Here is an 18,556-nt window from a genome sequence, read left to right on the forward strand (position 1 = left end):
CCGGGGGCCCTCTCCTCTTCGCCGCAGAGGGGGCGGGGGAAGGAGGTGGAGGGGTGGGAGGAGGGCGACGGAAGAGGAGGTAGCGGCGCGGAGATCCCGGTGACGGCGGTGAGGCGGTGCGCCGCCGCGCCTGCTCCCTGAGCGCGCTGCCGGTGCTGCTCGCGCTGCCCGAGGCCCGGCGCGGACTGGACAGAGGCGTTCCTCGCGCAGGCAGCTCTCGCGTGGGGTCTCGCCGAAACCCGGGAGGGCCGGGACGCCGAGGGAGCGTCCGCCGCGCGACGCTGCCTGACCACGGGTGGGCGGGCTGAGGGGCGGAGGAGCAGCCGACCCCGCCTCCCGCGTGCTGCAGCCGGAGCCGCCACCGCTGCGGCCCCGCCGAGGCTTTAAACAGCGGGGCCCGCCCCGCGCCCACTGCACTCGCGCGCCGACTCGGCTGCCGGTGGCGTTTGTGCCGGTCCGGGCTAGCGGCGGCGACTGGCGGGTGGAGGGGCGAGCAATTCCGTCACCTGGCGTCGTGGCCGCAGGCACCGCCGGCGGGGGGCGCGGAGGGCTTGCAGCCCGCGACGTCCGCCAGGCTCTCCGAGTCTGCCCGGGGTCGGGCGGCGATGGAACCGGGGCCCACGGCGCCCTCCTCCGGCGCCCCGGGGCTTCCCGGGGTCGGTGAGACGCCGCCAGCTGCCGCGCTGGCCGCCGCCGCGGTGGACCTGCCTGGCACGGCCGTGCCCTCAGCGTCCGAGGATGCTGCGGCCGCGAGCCGGGGCGGCGGCGGGGTCCGCGGGGAGGGCGCTGCGGCGGCTGGGGATGGACTGGGCAGACCCCTCGGGCCCACCCCGAGTCAAAGCCGCTTCCAGGTGGACCTGGTTTCCGAGAACGCCGGGCGGGCTGCGGCGGCCGCGGCGGCTGGTGCCGGGGCTGGGGGCAAGGAGACCCCAGCGGACGGGAAAGCTAGCGGCGAAAGCGCACCAGGCAAAGGCAGCGAGGAAGCCAAGGGCCGCTTCCGCGTAAACTTCGTGGACCCGGCTGCCTCCTCATCCGCCGACGAGAGCCTGTCGGATGCGGCGGGGGTCGGAGGCGAAGGGCCCAACGTGAGCTTCCAGAACGGCGGGGACACGGTGCTGAGCGAGGGCAGTAGCTTGCACTCGGGCGGCGGCGGCGGCAGTGGGCACCACCAGCACTACTACTATGACACCCACACCAACACTTACTACCTGCGCACCTTCGGCCACAACACCATGGACGCCGTTCCCAGGATCGATCACTACCGGCACACCGCGGCGCAGCTGGGCGAGAAGCTACTCCGGCCCAGCTTGGCTGAGCTCCATGATGAGCTTGAAAAGGTGAGCTCTCCCGGCCCCTCTCCCTGCATCCCTCTCACGAGTCCTCCCTCTTTCCCCAACCACTGGTCCTCCTTGACCGGGGGGATGTGGCCGCCGGCTGGCCACGGGTGAGGTGGCGGGAATGGACGTGCACGACTCCGTTGGCTTCTCAGCAGTCAGCTGTCAAGGGTGGAATTGCAGAGGAATGTAACTTAATCTCATAAAAGTTTGCAGCGGGTTAAGCTAGTTAGGTAATGGAAGAGAGGCTGCGTGTAACAACCTTCACCATCCACTTGTGTGTCTCCTGTATACTTTTTCTCACCCACGCTGTAACAGTCACCATCCCTCTGAATGACAGTTGTGCTTGTGGGCTCCTTAAAGGGAATGTGCGAGGAGGTTTAGGTGAGGATGTCTCTGGGGAGAGCGGGGAGAGCACCTACCATCTGCGCCCTTTTTAAAGGTTGTAGTGTATGGCTTATGTACACCCACTAGGGGTCTCGAGAGTGGGAACGCTAGCGTTTGAAGGGAGAATCTTAACCGGATGTGTTTATTATAGTCTATGAATTATTAAAGCTGAAACCTGCTATCTTGACTATGCAAAGGATTATACAGATATTGAGGTATGCTGTTCCTGATAATGGCATAAATCTGTTTTTTATTACATAAATTTTTGGAGAGGACTATATAAAGATTACCGGGAGTCGGGGGAACTCAAAGTCCAAAATAGGGGGACGGCAGAGAAGGAAACTGAGAACGAGAAACAAGAGAATTGGTTTTTTTCTATGAAGGATGTCCATAACTTCTGGGGTCCTGCGTAACTGGTTACACTTAGTGAACAGAAAACCATCCCTATAAGGTCTATTGATGTCTGCAATTCTGTTTTTTATGGCCACATATGATTTTTATTTCTTCAGGGCCCAATATTATTATTTTGAGATAACCTCAACACTTTGAGATTTGATTACTATTTAACTTTTATGAGTTCGGATTACTTGATTTCCACTTTAACAAGTATATAATGATTACATCGATGAGATATTGTGAACGCAAATGTGGAAAAGTTTAAACACAGAAAGTATGTAATTTTTTTTGGATGTGATTATTTGATCTCATACAGTCATTTCATACAAGACTATACTTGTCTTAGTGTTTGATAATGTAACATTCATACAGTTTGAAATAATTACAGAGGTCCCAATCCTTAGAGCTTAGTGACTCTTTAAATGCCTGACATCATTTAGCTTTCGATAATACTACTCCTGTTATTCCATTCTGGTATTTTGTCGTATCAGAAGAAAAATGATTTGTAAAACACTTATACTTCTACACTCTCTTTCAAATTTATTATTTTTACCCTTTCAAAACTATACATCTTTGTAAAGTAGATGTGTAGGTGGTAATTTCTTTTATTACAGCATTTTTATTATTTAAAAAATCATAAAGCTGTATTTCAGATAACACCAAAGCTGAGTAGTTTAGTAGTAAAGCAGTCTAAATTTACCCATAAGTGTTAAAAAGGGTTTTTAGGGGTGCCTGGGTGGCGCAGTCGGTTAAGCGTCCGACTTCAGCCAGGTCACGATCTCACGGTCCGTGAGTTCGAGCCCCTCGTCAGGCTCTGGGCTGATGGCTCAGAGCCTGGAGCCTGTTTCCGACTCTGTGTCTCCCTCTCTCTCTGCCCCTCCCCCGTTCATGCTCTGTCTCTCTCTGTCCAAAAAATAAAAAAAAATAAAAAAAAAATAAAAAAAATAAAAAAGGGTTTTTAAATGGAAGTATGTTATAGACCTTGGACTTGTAAGCATCCTATAAAATTGTCTGAATAGCAAAGCACTTCGAGTTCTCCAAAACTTGAGGGTTTGTGTTTGGGAGCTTTTGATCAGTTTACAATGTCTTAAAAAGAACACCTGTATTGTTAGCTGTGTGGTTGAAGAAACCACTCAACTTTTTCAGCCTCCTCTCCTGCTTTTTCTGAAGATTTCATTTTGAAGATTAGAAAGAAATGAACATCAAGTCCCGTGTTCAGTGCCTGGAAAATAATGGCTAGTATAGTTATTATTTGATACATGTTGCTCCTTCAGAAAGTACATAAACTCTAGGATTCTCTTAATTTCTACTTTATTAGATGAATATAGTATATAAAATGTTATGTTCATAGTTCATTTATGCAACAGGTGGTATAATGAGTTATTTATAGTTTTTGTTTGTTTTTGTTTTTACCTTCTGCCCCTTGGTTCCTTGATGGTCGGTGAAAAAGGTATGTTAGGTTAACTAAGCATAGAATCTCCTATGGAAGATAATTTTGTTTACAATTTAGCAAATGGACTGAAGAAACATGTCACGTTAAGGAATACAGATGTGGATATAGAGATATACCACTGTTGAAGGAGGGCAGGAAAGGGGTTATAACATAGTTTGACTAGATCCCAAAAGGTTGTTCATCACCCAGTCTAGGTTTACTTTTACCTGCATAAAATCTCTTCTAAACTTCTAGCCCTCAATGAATCATAATATTTAGAATTCTGTAACATTGAATTCTAGCACTTGATCAGTGTCCTGTAGGCTGCTTTGGTCACTGAGTGCTTAAGAACCTACCTTAACTGGATGTAACTCTGTGCCATGTTCTATAGCAGGACAAAAGAAGTAAAAGACAAGAACTCTAGATCCTTATTAGGAGAAAGAACTATAGTCTCAGTCTTCCACTTGAATTCCTTTCTTTGCCCACCACTGTGACTTAAACGTTTTTTCCCTAAAAATCCAAATGAAGTGAAATAAATATTCATGCTGCATCTTGCTGTCTTATGCAGCCATTGTAGAGCCAGGACTCATGACTTTTTCCATTTATCAAATATTTATTGGAGACAGGAGTTTGTTAGGTATTGGCCACCTGGCTATTGGTACTGTGGGTTGATGCAGTGGTCAGCAAAACAAATATTGTGCCTAGATATACCGTAACCAAATAGTTGCACAAATAACATAGTTTTACCAACTTTATTTGCAGTGCTATGTAAGAAAGATGTAGGGTCTAGTAAGGATATAATGGGACCTGATCATATTGGAGTTGGGAAGGCTTGTTTTCAAGAAATGTGACATCAAGCTAAAACCTAGAGGGTAAGTTAATGATAGGGCAGAACAGCATTCCAGGCCTAGGGAACAGTATACGTGAATATAGTGAGGGGAAGAGAGTGGTGTGTCCAAAGAACTATCAAGAGGCCAGTAGAAGATTTTATTATAGATACAGTGGCAGGTTCTTGAAGGATTTTTCGTCAGGTAGCAACATGATCTGTTTGGTTTGAACATCTCTGGCTGCTGGATAAAGAATGGATTGGCAGGGGCAACAGTGGAAGCAGGGAGACCCAAGCTATTACTGAGTTACAGATAATAACAGTTGGTGGCAGAATGAGTTGCATGCAGGTGGATTGGATATGGGAGTGAAAGAGAAGTGGATTCCCTGATTTTGGACTTGAGCAACTGTGTAGATGGTGCCACCATTGCCTGAGGTGGCCAACCCAGGGGAAGGACTAGATATGAGAGGGGAAAGAGAGAATTGTGTTTTGAGTAGTATCTTGAGCTGGTAAGATAATTAGCCCAAGAGTCATATTGAGGGAGGGGGGCTGAATACATGTTATATCTACATAAACTTTATATGTATGTATATACACATATGTACATACACACGCAGGTATGTGTACATATATGTGTATGTATATACATGTGTATATACGTGTGCATATAGAACAAAAATATATATGTGTGTCTATATACAGAGAGAGAGAGAGAACGTGCACGCACGTGCTGAAGTCATGGACTTGAAATGACTTCAGTAGAGTGGGAGGATAACATAAAAGAATTCGAGTCGGGGAGGGGCGCCTGGGTGGCTCAGTCCGTTAAGTGTCCTACTTTGGCTTAAGTCGTGATCTCACGGTTTGTGGATTCGAGCCCCACATCCGGCTTTGCTGTCAGCATGGAGCCTGCTTGGGGTACTCTGTCTCCCTCTTCTGCCCCTCTCCTGTGCAGGTGCATGTGCGCAGTTTCTCTCTTTCTCTCTCAAAAATAAATAAACATTAAAAAAAAAAAAAGGAAATAGGCTCTGGGGTTGGGAATAGGGAATGTGTAATTCTGTTAGAAGTTGAGGAGACGAGAGCAAGGGGAACTGAGAAGGAGCTGCTAGGCTGGTGAGAAATAGCCAGGATAGCAATGTCAGGGAAGCTGAGAGAAGAGTTTTAAAGATGCCAGAAACTCTTCAGTGCTGATGCCAGGAATTGATTTTTTTTTAATGTTTTTCAAAAAATGAATCCAAAGTAGTGATTCTTGCCCCTACAAGAAGAAATTTAAAAGTGAAAGGCAAACAAATAAGCATCTGATGGGCAACTTCACTTACAGATGGACAACATGATGATCAAATGTAGAAAAGTTGGGTGGTAGACAATCCATAATAGCTTCTACTGGATTTAAAGTATTATTAAAAGAGTTCTAAAGGTAGAATTACCTTTGCACAGTAGTCCTTAGTCAAAGCTTGAGAGCCTTTGTTGGTTGGATGTCAAGACTTTGCATATGGCCTCTCTGTTACAGCCTTTTTCCCTAATAAGAAGAGGAGGAACTACATTTAGTGTCTTTTATGTCTCCCTGAGCTTACTCATTTTTCATACGTTGCATCAGAAGCAGTTCTTACACATGTTATTCGTGATAAAATGGGTTCACAGAAGCTGAAGAAATTACTTACTGCTACTCATAGAAAGTGATACAACTGGAAATCACTCCCAGGGATTTCTCACTCTAAGGCTTAGAAATAGTAAGTAGCTCTTATCTCTTACTATGATCTCTTCTGCCTTCCTGTTCCCCAGACGTGCTGTGAGATGACAGGGATGTTGAGGGGGACATGTTGGAGATTACCAACATCATCCCTCTGCCCTGATTTCCTTAAAGTGGAATGATTATATAACTGAGAGATATGAGGAGGAATGCTTGTGAAAATGTGATTATTGATGAACATGACTGTCACTTTCATAGGATATGGGCCTGTGTCTCATTTATCTCCATACAGAGAATAGGTACTTAATAAACATCTGTTCATTGAATGTATCAGGGTAGGTAGTTCTTCCTTCTTAACAAGGAATTTACGTAGAACATCATACAGTATGTTATCTCCACGTACTCGTGTAGCTGCTTCTCTGAGTGGGTTGCATTGATTCTTGGACAAGAAATTCCACACACTACTAACTACTTCAGTACATAGCTTGCGTCCTTGAAGGTTCCTGAAGGAAAAAGAATGGGTCACATCCTGGGAAGGGAGGGCGGGTAGGAGAGTGCCAGGACTGAATAAAGGTGGGAACCTGATAAGAAATATTTGCACGTGGCAAAGTCAAACTTGAGAGATTTTACACTTTTGCCAGGGGCTCTACCCTGCTTAACCCAAGCCACCTGAAGTGAAAGCTGGTTTTTCCATAATACTGTACACAGTCCCCCAGATTGTCTACCCTGCCTGGGTAGAAGGAAAGATAAACTTGGGATTTAAAGTGTGGCAGAACTGTACATTGCTATCATAATTGATGTCTTCCCAATCCCATGAGACTGGAGGGGACTTGAGGGGGACATGTGTTTTTTTTTGTTTTTTTTGTTTTTAACGTATATTTTATTTTTTGAGAGAGAAAGGACAAACAGGGGAGGGGCAGAGACAGAGGGGGAGACACAGAATCCAAAGAAGGCTCCAGGCTCTGAGATTCAGCACAGAGCCTGATGCAGGGGTCGAACACACAATCATGAGATCATGACCTCAGCCGAAGTCAGATGCTTAACTGACTAAGCTACCCAGGCAGCCCTCTTGGTTCTTTGGTGTTGAGTGTGTTTGTTTCAAATAATTTTTTTAGTGTATTTATTTAACTTCAGAGATAGAGAGCACAAGTAGGGGAGGTGGAGAGGCAGAGAGAGAGAGAGAGAGAGCGAGAGCGAGAATCCCACACATGAGGATTGTAAGAATTTGCCAGGGCAGAATCCAACACAGGGCTTGAACTCAGGAAATCAAGAGTTGGACAGTTAATCAACTGAACCACCCAGGTGCCCTTTAAATAAATTTTAACTCCGTGTTTCATATATGTGTTTGGAATGTTTCCAGTAGTAATCCTATTGATACCTTGCTGAAGTGAAATGATTATGGATTTAGTTGTTCAACAAATCCTTACTGAGCACCAGCAGCAACAGCACTGTTTTAAGTGCTGGAGATACAGCCATGAACAGAGACAAGTCATGGAGCTTTCATTCTAGTGTTAGGAGAAAATAAGCAAATGGGTCAGATGTAATTACTGTGCAGAAAAATTAAAGGTGGTGATGGCTGGGGTAATGCTTTATAAGGGTGGTCAGAGAGGGCTTCTCTGAGGCACGAACAGACTCTAGATGAGGGATCACCCCTTGCAGGTACTTGGGGTAGAAGAGCAATCTAGGCAGATGAGTGAACAGCACCATGACCCTGAGGTGGAAGTGTGTCCGGGGTGATTGAGATACGAGAAGGCAGCAGTACTGGAGGAAAAAGGGAGAGAGAGGAGAGGAGGTCAGAGCAGTTGTGAGGAGCAAACCTAAAGTAATGGTGTTTGAGGTGATGACAGGTGTTAAGGTGCTAGGTATATTTAAAAGATAGAATTGTTGGGATTTGCTGATGGTTTGGATGACGGGTGTGTGGAAAGATTAATGCTAGGGTTTGTTCCCTGTTTGGAATGGAGTTGATACTTGAGATGAGGAAGATTGTGGAAAGAGCAGGTTTGGGAGGTAGATTCAAGAGTTGGTTTCATTGTGCAAATTATTTCTACCATGGGGCAGGCACTAACAAAATGACAGCCTCTACTTTGTGAAATAATAGTACTTAAAAATGGGTTTTAATTTGTAGCTTAAAAATGTGCTTTTATACTTCAAATTTTAGGTCAAGCCATGAATCAGTAGTTGTTCAGAAAGAGTATACAGCAGAGTACAAAGAGTGGGCAACAAAGGAGTGAGGGATGGACAACAATGAAAACAACTTAAAATAATTGAAGTTAAAAACATATCAGTGTTTTCTTATTTAAAATATGAAAGCTGTCATCTGCCACTGACTCCTTTATCCTGTGATTTTTTTACTAGAATCTGTATCAGTGCTGTCTAAAAGCTGTTACGAAAAACTGGTACTGATAGAGAACTTGGGGATTTCTAATTAGAAGGTGGGAAAAATCTAAAAAGCAAAAACGGCTTAGTGGAATGTTGTCTCTGCAGAAGCTAATTATGACAGGTGATTTGTAGTGCCCTTGGGCTCTGAAATTTCCTTGCTTTAAATTTACACTCTGCTGTTTTTCAACATTGACTAATGAGACATTCATCTAGGTTGAGAATCATAGAAACATCTGAGATGGTTCTTTGTTTTGGTGTCACTTAGTTCCTTCAACAGTGTGGTTTCTAACAGAGTTAACTATATAAGTCATTTTGGGGTTTTGTGGAGGGTAGGTGACTTTGTAGGGTAGGCTTGATTTTTCCAGCGGAGATTTAAAGGACCTGTGAGGACCCTGACCACCTGCTGTGCTATGGCTTCTGTGCTATCATTTTATTTAAATAGTTCTTGTTAAAGTGACCGGTGACCTCCATCCTATTACCATGTCCAGAAAACCTCCTCCCCTCACCCCCACCTCCTCAGCATTCAGCCTTCCAGCAGAATTTGATTTTCTCTTGAGCTCTTCTTGGCCCTTCTTTGGACTTTGTAACACCACTTTGCCTTTTAACTTTTCTCCCTTTTTGGCTCTTTGAGCACAGGGTCTTAGGCAGTCTCCATCATGTCCAAATTGGCCTTCCTCAAGGCTTGATTCTGCCTTTTCTTCTTCCTCTGTTTTCCTTTTTCTTTCCCTATGCTGTATCATCTGTAGGCTAATGAATCCCCAAATTTTGTGTCCTACCCACATCTCTTTAGTGCATTCAGGACATCCAGTGACTATGGGATATTTTTGCTTCTTATCTGAAGGACACCCTGTGCTCACACACTTAGGATTTTCTCCCTCCCATTCCAAAAGCAAAACGACCCAGGCATCTTCCAGTATGCCCTATGTCTCCATGGATGGTACCACGATTCATTGTGTTACACAGGTGAGAAGTATATGAGTGAGTCATCCTTGATACTTTTTTTTCATCCTCCCTCATTGAGTTTATCACCAAGTGCTTTCTGTCCCCTTTATTTCCTAAATATTCTTTTCATCTTCACTGTTCCCATCCTAAACCAAACTGTAGCATGTCCCTCTGTAACCTAATAACTGGATTTCCCCTATTCACTGTGCACTCCCAACACTGTTGTACCTAGAGTAGTTTTAAAACAAAAAGGATATGTTATCCCTTGGCTTAAAACTAGCACCTCATTGTCCGTGTCTGGCTTACCTGTTCCTCACTGTTTCAGTTACTCGGTGGCACAGTATTTCCTTTGGCCATAGGGCCTTTGTACATAATATTGTCCAAGATCTCTTCCTCCCTTCTCCTCCATACATGCATTGTTAACTTTTCAGTTTTAAGATTTCACTTCCATCCTGTTTCCTCAGAGAGGAAGCTTTTATCCTCTAGCTGGGACAAAACGCTTCTTCCCTGAGAGCCTTTATATCATGTAATAATAGTATATTTATTAATGTGGTTATTTGAATTGACATGAGTTGACTTCAGGCTCCCTGAGAAGCAAACTATGTCTGTGGCTACTTATCATTATGTGTCTCTAGTACCTTTTATATAGTTTTGACTGTAGCATGCCCTGAACCAATACATTTTGAAATAGAGAACTCATTCTTTGTAAATTAATGGAATACAAAAGAATCTTATACTCTTTGACACACCTTATATTTGTTATTTAGAATCTCTAAAGGACATTTGACAGACAAATTACGCCAATATGCATATTGGGAGTTTAAGAAGCCAAAGAGCCCAGTAAGTAACCTGTCCAAAATCCTAGGACTTGTAACTACCTGAGCCAGGGTTGGAACTTGGAGCAAATATTCTGACTTTAAGTTGGTGTTAATTCCAGGATCCTGTGGTTTAATACTGTATAAGTTCTTTGTTATTTCGGTGATTGTTTTCATTTTTAAATACCCATGACAGTTGTTTTTAAGTTCATTGAAGATAATGTAGGAGAGATTTGGAATCCTCAGTATTATTGTATGAATGTATATCTTCTTCTAGTGGAAAGTCTTTTAAAAAAAATTATAAGAGGGGTGCCTGGAAGGCTCATTCGGTAGGTCATGATCTCGCATTTTGTGAGTCGAGCCCAGCATCGGGCTCTGTGCTGACAGCTCAGAGCTTCATGCCTGCTTCAGATACTTGTGTCCACCTTTCTCTCTGCCCCTCCCCCACTCACATTCTGTCTCTGTCTCAAAAATAAATAAACATTAAAAAATAAAAATTTTAAAAATTAAATATAAGAAAGGTTTTTTGTTGTTGTTTTTTTTAAGATCTAATTGTCAGTAATCTCATACCCAAATGGAGCTCAAACTTCTAACCCCAAGATCAAGAGCCCTATGCTCTGCTGACTGAACCAGCCAGTCGCCCCTGAGGAAGTTTGTTATAAATGGAATCTTAACTAAGGTTTTGTTTCTCTGCCTTTCCCTATCCGTACATACCTCCCAAAAGACCTAAATTTTTTAATGTTGTAAGGCTATGCTTTCTGCTAGTGTAACCAGTAGTCCTATGTGGCTGTGAAACTAAGTCTAAACTTAAGTTTAAAATTCAGTTTTTCAGTTACTAGAGCTACCTTTTATGTGCTTGAATACCCACATGTGGCTAATGGCTACCCAAGTGGGCAGCTGGAGAGCTGGAAAATTTGCATCATTACAGAGAGATCCATTAGAACATGCTATCAAGGGAAGTAATACTTAATAGGACTTTTTCCTTCCTTCATTTCTCCTTTCTTTTCTTCCATATTAAATAGCCTAGTTTAAAATAACTAAAGTCAGGGGTGCCTCGGTGGCTCAGTCGGTTGAGTGTCCAACTTCAGCTTAGGTCATGATCTCCACAGCTCATGAGTTCGAGCCCCACATCAGGCTCTGTGCTGACAGCTCAGAGCATGGAGCCTCCTTCGGATTCTGTGTCTGCCTCTGTCTCTGCTCCTAACCCACTTGCATTCTCTCTCAAAAATAAACATTAAAAAAAAATTTTAATTATTAAAGTCAAATTTTCTTGTAATTTTGTATGGGATCCTTCCTCATATAAAGGTGTTTAGACATATTAGGCCCTCCATGAAGTGTTTGTTGAACAGTGGAAACTTCCCATTTCCATCTGAGACTGAAAATCTGGGTCTTTAATTGGAAAGGTTATAAGGAATTTCTTAATATTGTATAAAGTGTTAAGGTTTCCAAAGCACTCTTAACTTACATATCTGTATTTGGTCTTCAAATCTATCTTTGGAGGAGGTAAGTTTTGTTTTTTTTTTTTAATTTTTTTTTTTCAACGTTTATTTATTTTTGGGACAGAGAGAGACAGAGCATGAACGGGGGAGGGGCAGAGAGAGAGGGAGACACAGAATCGGAAACAGGCTCCAGGCTCTGAGCCATCAGCCCATAGCCTGACGTGGGGCTCGAACCCACGGACCGCGAGATCGTGACCTGGCTGAAGTCGGACGCTTAACCGACTGTGCCACCCAGGCGCCCCTGGAGGAGGTAAGTTTTAAGATCTTGAAGTAGCAGTCTCATTTTGCAAGGTCTGGTTTGTCTAAAGTCAACACAACTGATACTTGGTGAGGCTGAATCTTGTTGAAACTGGGTCTTTGCCTTCCTCTCCTTTTCTTCTGAACCAGTGATTTCTAAATAAGAATCCCCTGGAGAAAAACTACAGACTCCTTTCTTCCAAAATTTTTAAAAAGCTTTCCTGGTGTTTCCCAGAGAGCCAGGTTTAAGAAGCAGTGTCCCAGAGCATGTTGAGAGTCTTACACTTTGGTTATGCCTATGACAGTAGTACATTGTTATTTTTTTGATGTGCTGATGATACTCAACTTTAAAATACCCTTATATACGATAAGGGTACTACTCTCAAGATCTCCCTGTAACCCTTCAATAACATGTACTGAATTGCATTAAGTTACCAGTTATTGGATATCTGTCGTGTTCCAGGAGCTTTCTGTAGTCTGAGCACAATTAACTTCCAAACCAGGTAATTTATCAATAGACAAACTCAAGAGGCTAATAGAACTTGCTGAAGTCTCTTAGCCAGTAAGTGGTAGATGGCTGTTTATATATACCTGGAAACATTAACAAAAGCTTACCTGTGAGGTATTAGGGCCGACATGTATATTGCTTTTTAAGTGGCCTTTTAAAATCCTGTAGGGAGGGGCGCCTGGGTGGCTCAGTAGGTAAAGCTTCTTCTGACTTCGGCTAAGTCTCACAGTTCATTGGTTAGAGCCCGGTGGCAGGCTTTGTGCTGAAAGCTCAGAGCCTGGAGCCTGCCTGGGATCTCCTTCTCTCTGCCCCTCCCCCGCTTATTCTCTCTTTCTCTCTCTCTCTCTCTCTCTCTCTCTCTCTCTCTCTCTCTCTGTGTGTGTGTGTGTGTGTGTGTGTGTGTGTGTGTGTGTGTCTGCCTTTCTGTCTCTGTGTCTCTCAAAAGTAAATAAAATAAAATCCTGGGGCACTTGGGTGGCTCAATAGGTTAACCGTCCGACTTTGGCTCAGGTCATGATCTCCTGGTTCACGAGTTTGAGCCCTGCATTAGACTCTGTGCTGACAGCTCACAGCGTGGAGCCTTTTTCAGATTCTCTGTCTCCCTCTCCTTCTACCCCTCCCCTGCTTCTACTCTGTCTCTCTCTCAAAAATCAATAAAATATTAAAAAATAATAAAATCCTGTAGGGAAATCAGAGGTATTATAAGTACTAAGTGATAAGTCTGAATCCTGAAGAGTTCATGTGGAGTAGTGGGGCCTACATACTACTTTCTCTTTTATAGGACCTAATGGTTTTAGACATAAACACTCAGTCTTTCTATTTTAGAAATTAAGTTTCATGATAAATTACTTCCAGCATTGGTTTATCTGTGAATTTCTAGAAATAATAATATGCAATTGTGTAAATTTGTAGGCTTGGAAAAATTACTTGACTGTGAGTTAATCCCAATTATTTGGAACATTTGCTGACCAAAAAAAAAAAAAAAAAAAAAAGAGAGAGAGAGAGAGACAGAGAGAGAAAAGCTGATCTCTTAATTAAACAGAAAAACAACAATAAAGGAAAGGTTTTCACATAAAAGGGATTCAATTGACTACACCTATACTTGGAAACTGTATAGTTTATTCACAGTGATCACAAATATGGTGCTCTGGTTTCCAGAACCAAAGTAAGTTGGAAGGGAAAATGAATACTGGCAGAGGTGGATCCAGAGATAGGTAGCATGTCATAGAAGCAGAAGGCAAGTAAATCATAAAAAGCAGAAACGAGGTTTTCAGTAAATAGCAGTCTAGAATAGCCCTTTAGAATCGATGCAAAGAACAGCACCTGAATGTTGGTTATTGTGGCATCTCCATTGCACAGTGCTGGCACAAAATTTGTTTTGTTTTGTTTTGTTTATTTTTACAGTAGTATTTTAAATCTTAAAAGAGACTCCAGAAATGTACCTTTTTGGGAAATTTCAGTCTCAAGCCATCCTAGAGTATCAAATTTTAAGAAGCTGAAAATTAATCCTTTTTTATAAAACTAACAATGTAAAAATTTACTCCAGGGTTTCATTTTTTACTTAATTTAAAATATTTTGTTATTATTTCATTATGCAAAGAAAAAATAGAAGATTAGAAAAATAAGGAAAGCTTAACATTCTTGTTTTTGTGTGCATTTTAAAAACTATACTTTTATAGTTGACTCTTCCCACCTAGCATTAAATAATCATTAGTAAATAAGTAATAGAAGTTTTCTGTTACCCACAGTAATCTTCTGTTTAAGTGCATGTTTGGATAATGTTCTCATACATATACCCTGTGATAAAGACATGCTAATTTGCATTTTCTCTTCGCAGACTTACTTAGTCATTTACATCTATCATGATTTGGTTGTAATAAGCTTGGTATTTTGGATACTTGTTTTCTATTTTCTTGTTTCTTATTCTTCTAATCCTCTTTTCATATTATCTTTTGTACTAATCAGATATCTTTTGGTATTGCATTTTAATTCTTCTTTTGACTTTCCAGTGATATATTACTTTGTCTTATTATTTTAATGGTTGCTCTATTTAGAGAGAATATTGAATTTCTTTAGCTAAAATCTGGGAACCTTAACAGAGACTCTTTTCCTTAGTGCTCTGGTTGTTATAAATTAGAAACCCCAATACAGTGTTGTAATTTTTGCTTTCAACAACCATATGGTTTAAAAAAAAAAAAAGAAAAAGAAGAAAAGAGGGACACCTGGGTGGTTCAGTCAGTTAAGTGGCTGACTCTTGATATTAGGTCAGGTCCTGAGATCAAGCTCTGTGTCCGGCTCTGAGCTGAGCCTGGAGCCTGCTTGGGATTCTTTCTTTCCCTCTCTCACTGCTCCTCCCCCTACTCATGCTCTCTCTGTCTCTCAAAAAAAGAAAGAAAAATTGAAAAAAGAGAGAAGAAAAGAAAGTTGGATGTATGGTATGTTACGCTCCTATATTCCCATTCATTTTCATTTCTTCTTGTAGATTTTTGTTGCTATCTGATACTGTTTTCCTCCCTTAACTACTTCTTGTAAAGGAGATCAACTGATAACAAATTTTTTTGTTTTTTTAATGTAAAAATGTCTATTTCACTTCACGTTTGAAAGATAGTTTTGCTGGATGTACACTTCTTGGTTGACAGGGTTTTCTTCTTTCAGCTCTTTGAGTATGTACTTCGAATGTCTTGTGGCAACCATTGTTTCTGATAAGGCCATTGACCATATTATTTTCTCTTTACTTTTGGCTTTCAACATTTGTGTGTAGGTGTGTTTTCTTTCTGTGTGTATCCTTTTTGGTTTTGTTAAGTTTCTTCTCTTTGTAAGTTAATGCTTTTCACTGCTTCTGGCTGCCATTTCCATTCTGCTTTTGAGTCCATTTTGTGAATTTTTCATTTCAGTTTTTGTGACTTTCAGGTCTAGAATTTCTAATTTTGAAAATACAGCTTCTGTTTCTCTGTTGAGATTCCCTTTCTGTTACTGACTGATAATTCACCTTTAGTTTTTTAACATATTTATTATAGCTGTTTTAAAGTCTTTATCAACTAAATGCAACATCTGAGCCTACTTGGGGTTAATTTTTAGTGATTGTTTTTTTCCTAAGTATGAGTTATAGTTCCTTTTTATTAATTTGGAGGTGAAAATTGTACATGCAGATAATATGTTGTAGCACCTTTGGGTGGTGATGGTTGTTTTATTTTCTTTTAAGGATTGTTGTTTTTTGTTCCAAGAAGTATTTAACTTGCCTGGGCTTAGACTACAAACTGGTTTCTGTCATTCCACTATGCAGTAGGTTTTCAGCTGCCAATTTTTTAGTCTGCCTCTTTGGACTGGGAAGTCTACCCTCTGCAATTTAGTGGTTTGCCAAGATTTGGGGCTTACCCTTGATATCATTCAGGTTTTCTTTTCTGGAGATTGCCAGTTAATTTCCAATTTCTCTTTTGGCTTTGGACTATCTTCTCTTCTATTTCTAAGTACTAAGGCTTCTATCCATTCAAGTTACACACAGTTGGGGAATGCTCTCCATTAAAAAAGACATCAAACTTAGGGATCTCACCCAGTGCCTCTGTATCTATAAAGAATATTTCCTTTCTGGTTTTTGCTTTTTTTCTATCTGCTTTAGGTTCTTCACCATGCATATGTAGTTGAGCTGTCAGTGAGGGATATAAATCTTGGCCTTCCACTTAACTATTTGTGTGACCTTGAGAAAAAGGACTTGCCACCTTTGATCTGAAAGATGATATTTTGTATAGTGAGAAATACCATATATTGACGTGAAAAATGCATGAAACAAGTGTATGCCATACTCTGACTGTAGTTTTTGCTATCACGTGGTTCTCTATATTGCTTTTATAATATTTTACCTACTTAGGATGCCACTGGTCATGTATTTATGTCCCTAACATCTTTTGATTCTTCTTATTTAAAAAATAAAACAGTTTGGGGGAGGCTGAGTGGCTTAGTCCAATAAGTGTCCAAGTCTTGATTTCCCCACTCAGGTCATGATCTCATGGTTTGTGAGATCAAGCCCTACATTGGGCTCTGCACTGACAGCATGGAGCCTGGTTGGGATTCTCTCTGTGCTACTCTCTTTGCCCCTCCCTCACACATGCATGCATGCTCCCTCTTTCCCCAAATAAATAAAGTTTAAAAAAAAAAACAACGTGAGATAAAGATCACATAGTTATTGATACTGGGAGGTATAAGTTTTCTGGTAGTTTGAGTTATGTTCATACTGTTGGAGTTAGCAAGTTGTGTGGGATTTGAAATGATGCATACATTATGCTATTTTTAATGCACAGTGTTGTAACTCATTCTTGAATGGCTAGTAAAGAGCATGATGGGCTAGGTAGAGGACTGAATTCTTTGACTGTAATCAGCAGTTCTGACTTGGTTCATTGTAAAGTCACATGGTCACACCATCCACTTTTATCTGTGGCACTTGAGTTTTGAGCTTTGCATTAATGCCACTGGATATTAATAGACCATTGTTAACCAGAGCAGATTGGATTCCTGTAAAACAATACTTTGTTTTGAGAGAGTAGTCTGTATGGGGAGCATTACACTGAATACACCAATCACCGACAGCACGGATAGGAAATGTTGGTAGCTTTGGGATGATATAATTGGCTAGTACTTGATGAAAAAATTGTTAGAATAAACCCAGCCACTTTGGCATCTAAATGTACATATGTACGCGTCCATTTTTAGTTACTAATTTTACTATGTTTCAGGATTTAATTTAATGCTTTAGTTTACACTAGTAAACAGATGCTATTATATGCAAGATTTTTATCTTTAAAGTGTCTTTAGTAATACCTTATTCAGAAGTTTAAGGATTTAAATTGCATTTTTTGGGTGAACTTTAACCTTTCTTTAAATGTAATTTGGGGTTTATTTAAATCCATAATAATATGCTTATAAACGAAGAATAATTGTTATTCTTGTTATTTATGTTAATATGTTATTAAGAGTGAAAGATATTCACTCTTTTGCCTGTCATTAGCTTTGATTTAATTTGCTTAAATAAAGCTGGGCCCAGAAGTTTGCTTCTCTTCTCAGACCATGCTATCTAATATTAACCCTAACTGATGCAAAGTGATTATCCTTTCTCACTAAAGGAAATAGTGAAGAGAGGAAGCTGTCTAGTTTACTAAGCACATTTTTAGTGCCAGGTGAGTCACAAAAACATTTCCAGCACTGTGATCCGTAATGATCAAAGCCATGTTATTTGTACTGTATTCCACTAAGTTGCTGGTAGGGTAGGTGATAAGTCTTTTACCAGAATGGTGATCCTATTTGTATGTAAAGGTCATTATTTTTAATTTTATCCTTCCAGAGGTAATATAATTCCTACTAATATCAATTTATAAGAAGCTGTATGGTAGAGTCTAGATAAATACTGTTTTGTAGTATTTACTTTCATGTATTTGTTTAACATCTGGTTATAAACACACAGCATGGAAAGTTGCAGTAATAGATTGCTAATTAGTTGTTTGTAATAATAGCTCAAATCTATTCAGTAATTACTTGTTAGTGCCAGGCAAGAATATAGGAAAATATATATATAATTATATATTTTTATATAGTTTAAATATTTATATATATATAATTTATATAAAATTTATATATAATTTATATGTATATATACATATAGGAATATAGCAAAGAAAAAGACATAAAGCATAAATGATGATCTGTACAGTCATCATCCAGATCAAGAAACAGAACATTGCTGGTACCCCAAACACTCTCTGTGCACCTCTTTCAATCCTCCCTCCCCCACCTACTGTCCTGACTTAATGGTGATTGTTTGCTTGGGAGTTGGTCTTGATTTTATGCAATGCTTTTTTTAGCTTTATGTGTTCCTGAAAAGTATTAGTCTAGTTTGCCTGCTTTAAAACTTCATATAAATAGAATCATACAGTATATTTTTATCTGTCATCTTTTGCTCACTGTTATGGTTGTGTATAATTCATTCAGTTTTATTTCTGTTTATCTTCCACTGCGTAAAATGTTACAGTTTATTTATTTTGCAGTTATGTGTTTGGATTGTTTTTGGCTGTTATTAACCAGTGTTGATAGGAACATTTTTATACACATATCCTGCTTCATATAATA

General features: G+C 40.9%; 1 protein-coding gene across 3 annotated transcripts in view; it reads left to right on the forward strand.

The window, feature by feature from the left end:
• The first annotated feature begins 284 nt into the window (after positions 1-284).
• Positions 285-18,556, forward strand: part of SLC12A2 (solute carrier family 12 member 2) — a 109,076-nt gene continuing 90,804 nt past the window's right edge. For all 3 annotated transcript variants that reach the window (XM_040444378.1, XM_040444379.1, XM_040444380.1), the window contains exon 1: positions 285-1,337. In XM_040444378.1, coding sequence (XP_040300312.1) covers positions 606-1,337 — 732 coding nt within the window. In that variant the 5' untranslated portion in view covers positions 285-605. The remainder of the gene's footprint in view (positions 1,338-18,556) is intronic.

The sequence above is a fragment of the Herpailurus yagouaroundi genome, unplaced genomic scaffold, assembly GCF_014898765.1.
Source record: "Herpailurus yagouaroundi ecotype Mexico unplaced genomic scaffold, PumYag 192, whole genome shotgun sequence".
Classification (NCBI taxonomy): Eukaryota; Metazoa; Chordata; class Mammalia; order Carnivora; family Felidae; genus Herpailurus; species Herpailurus yagouaroundi.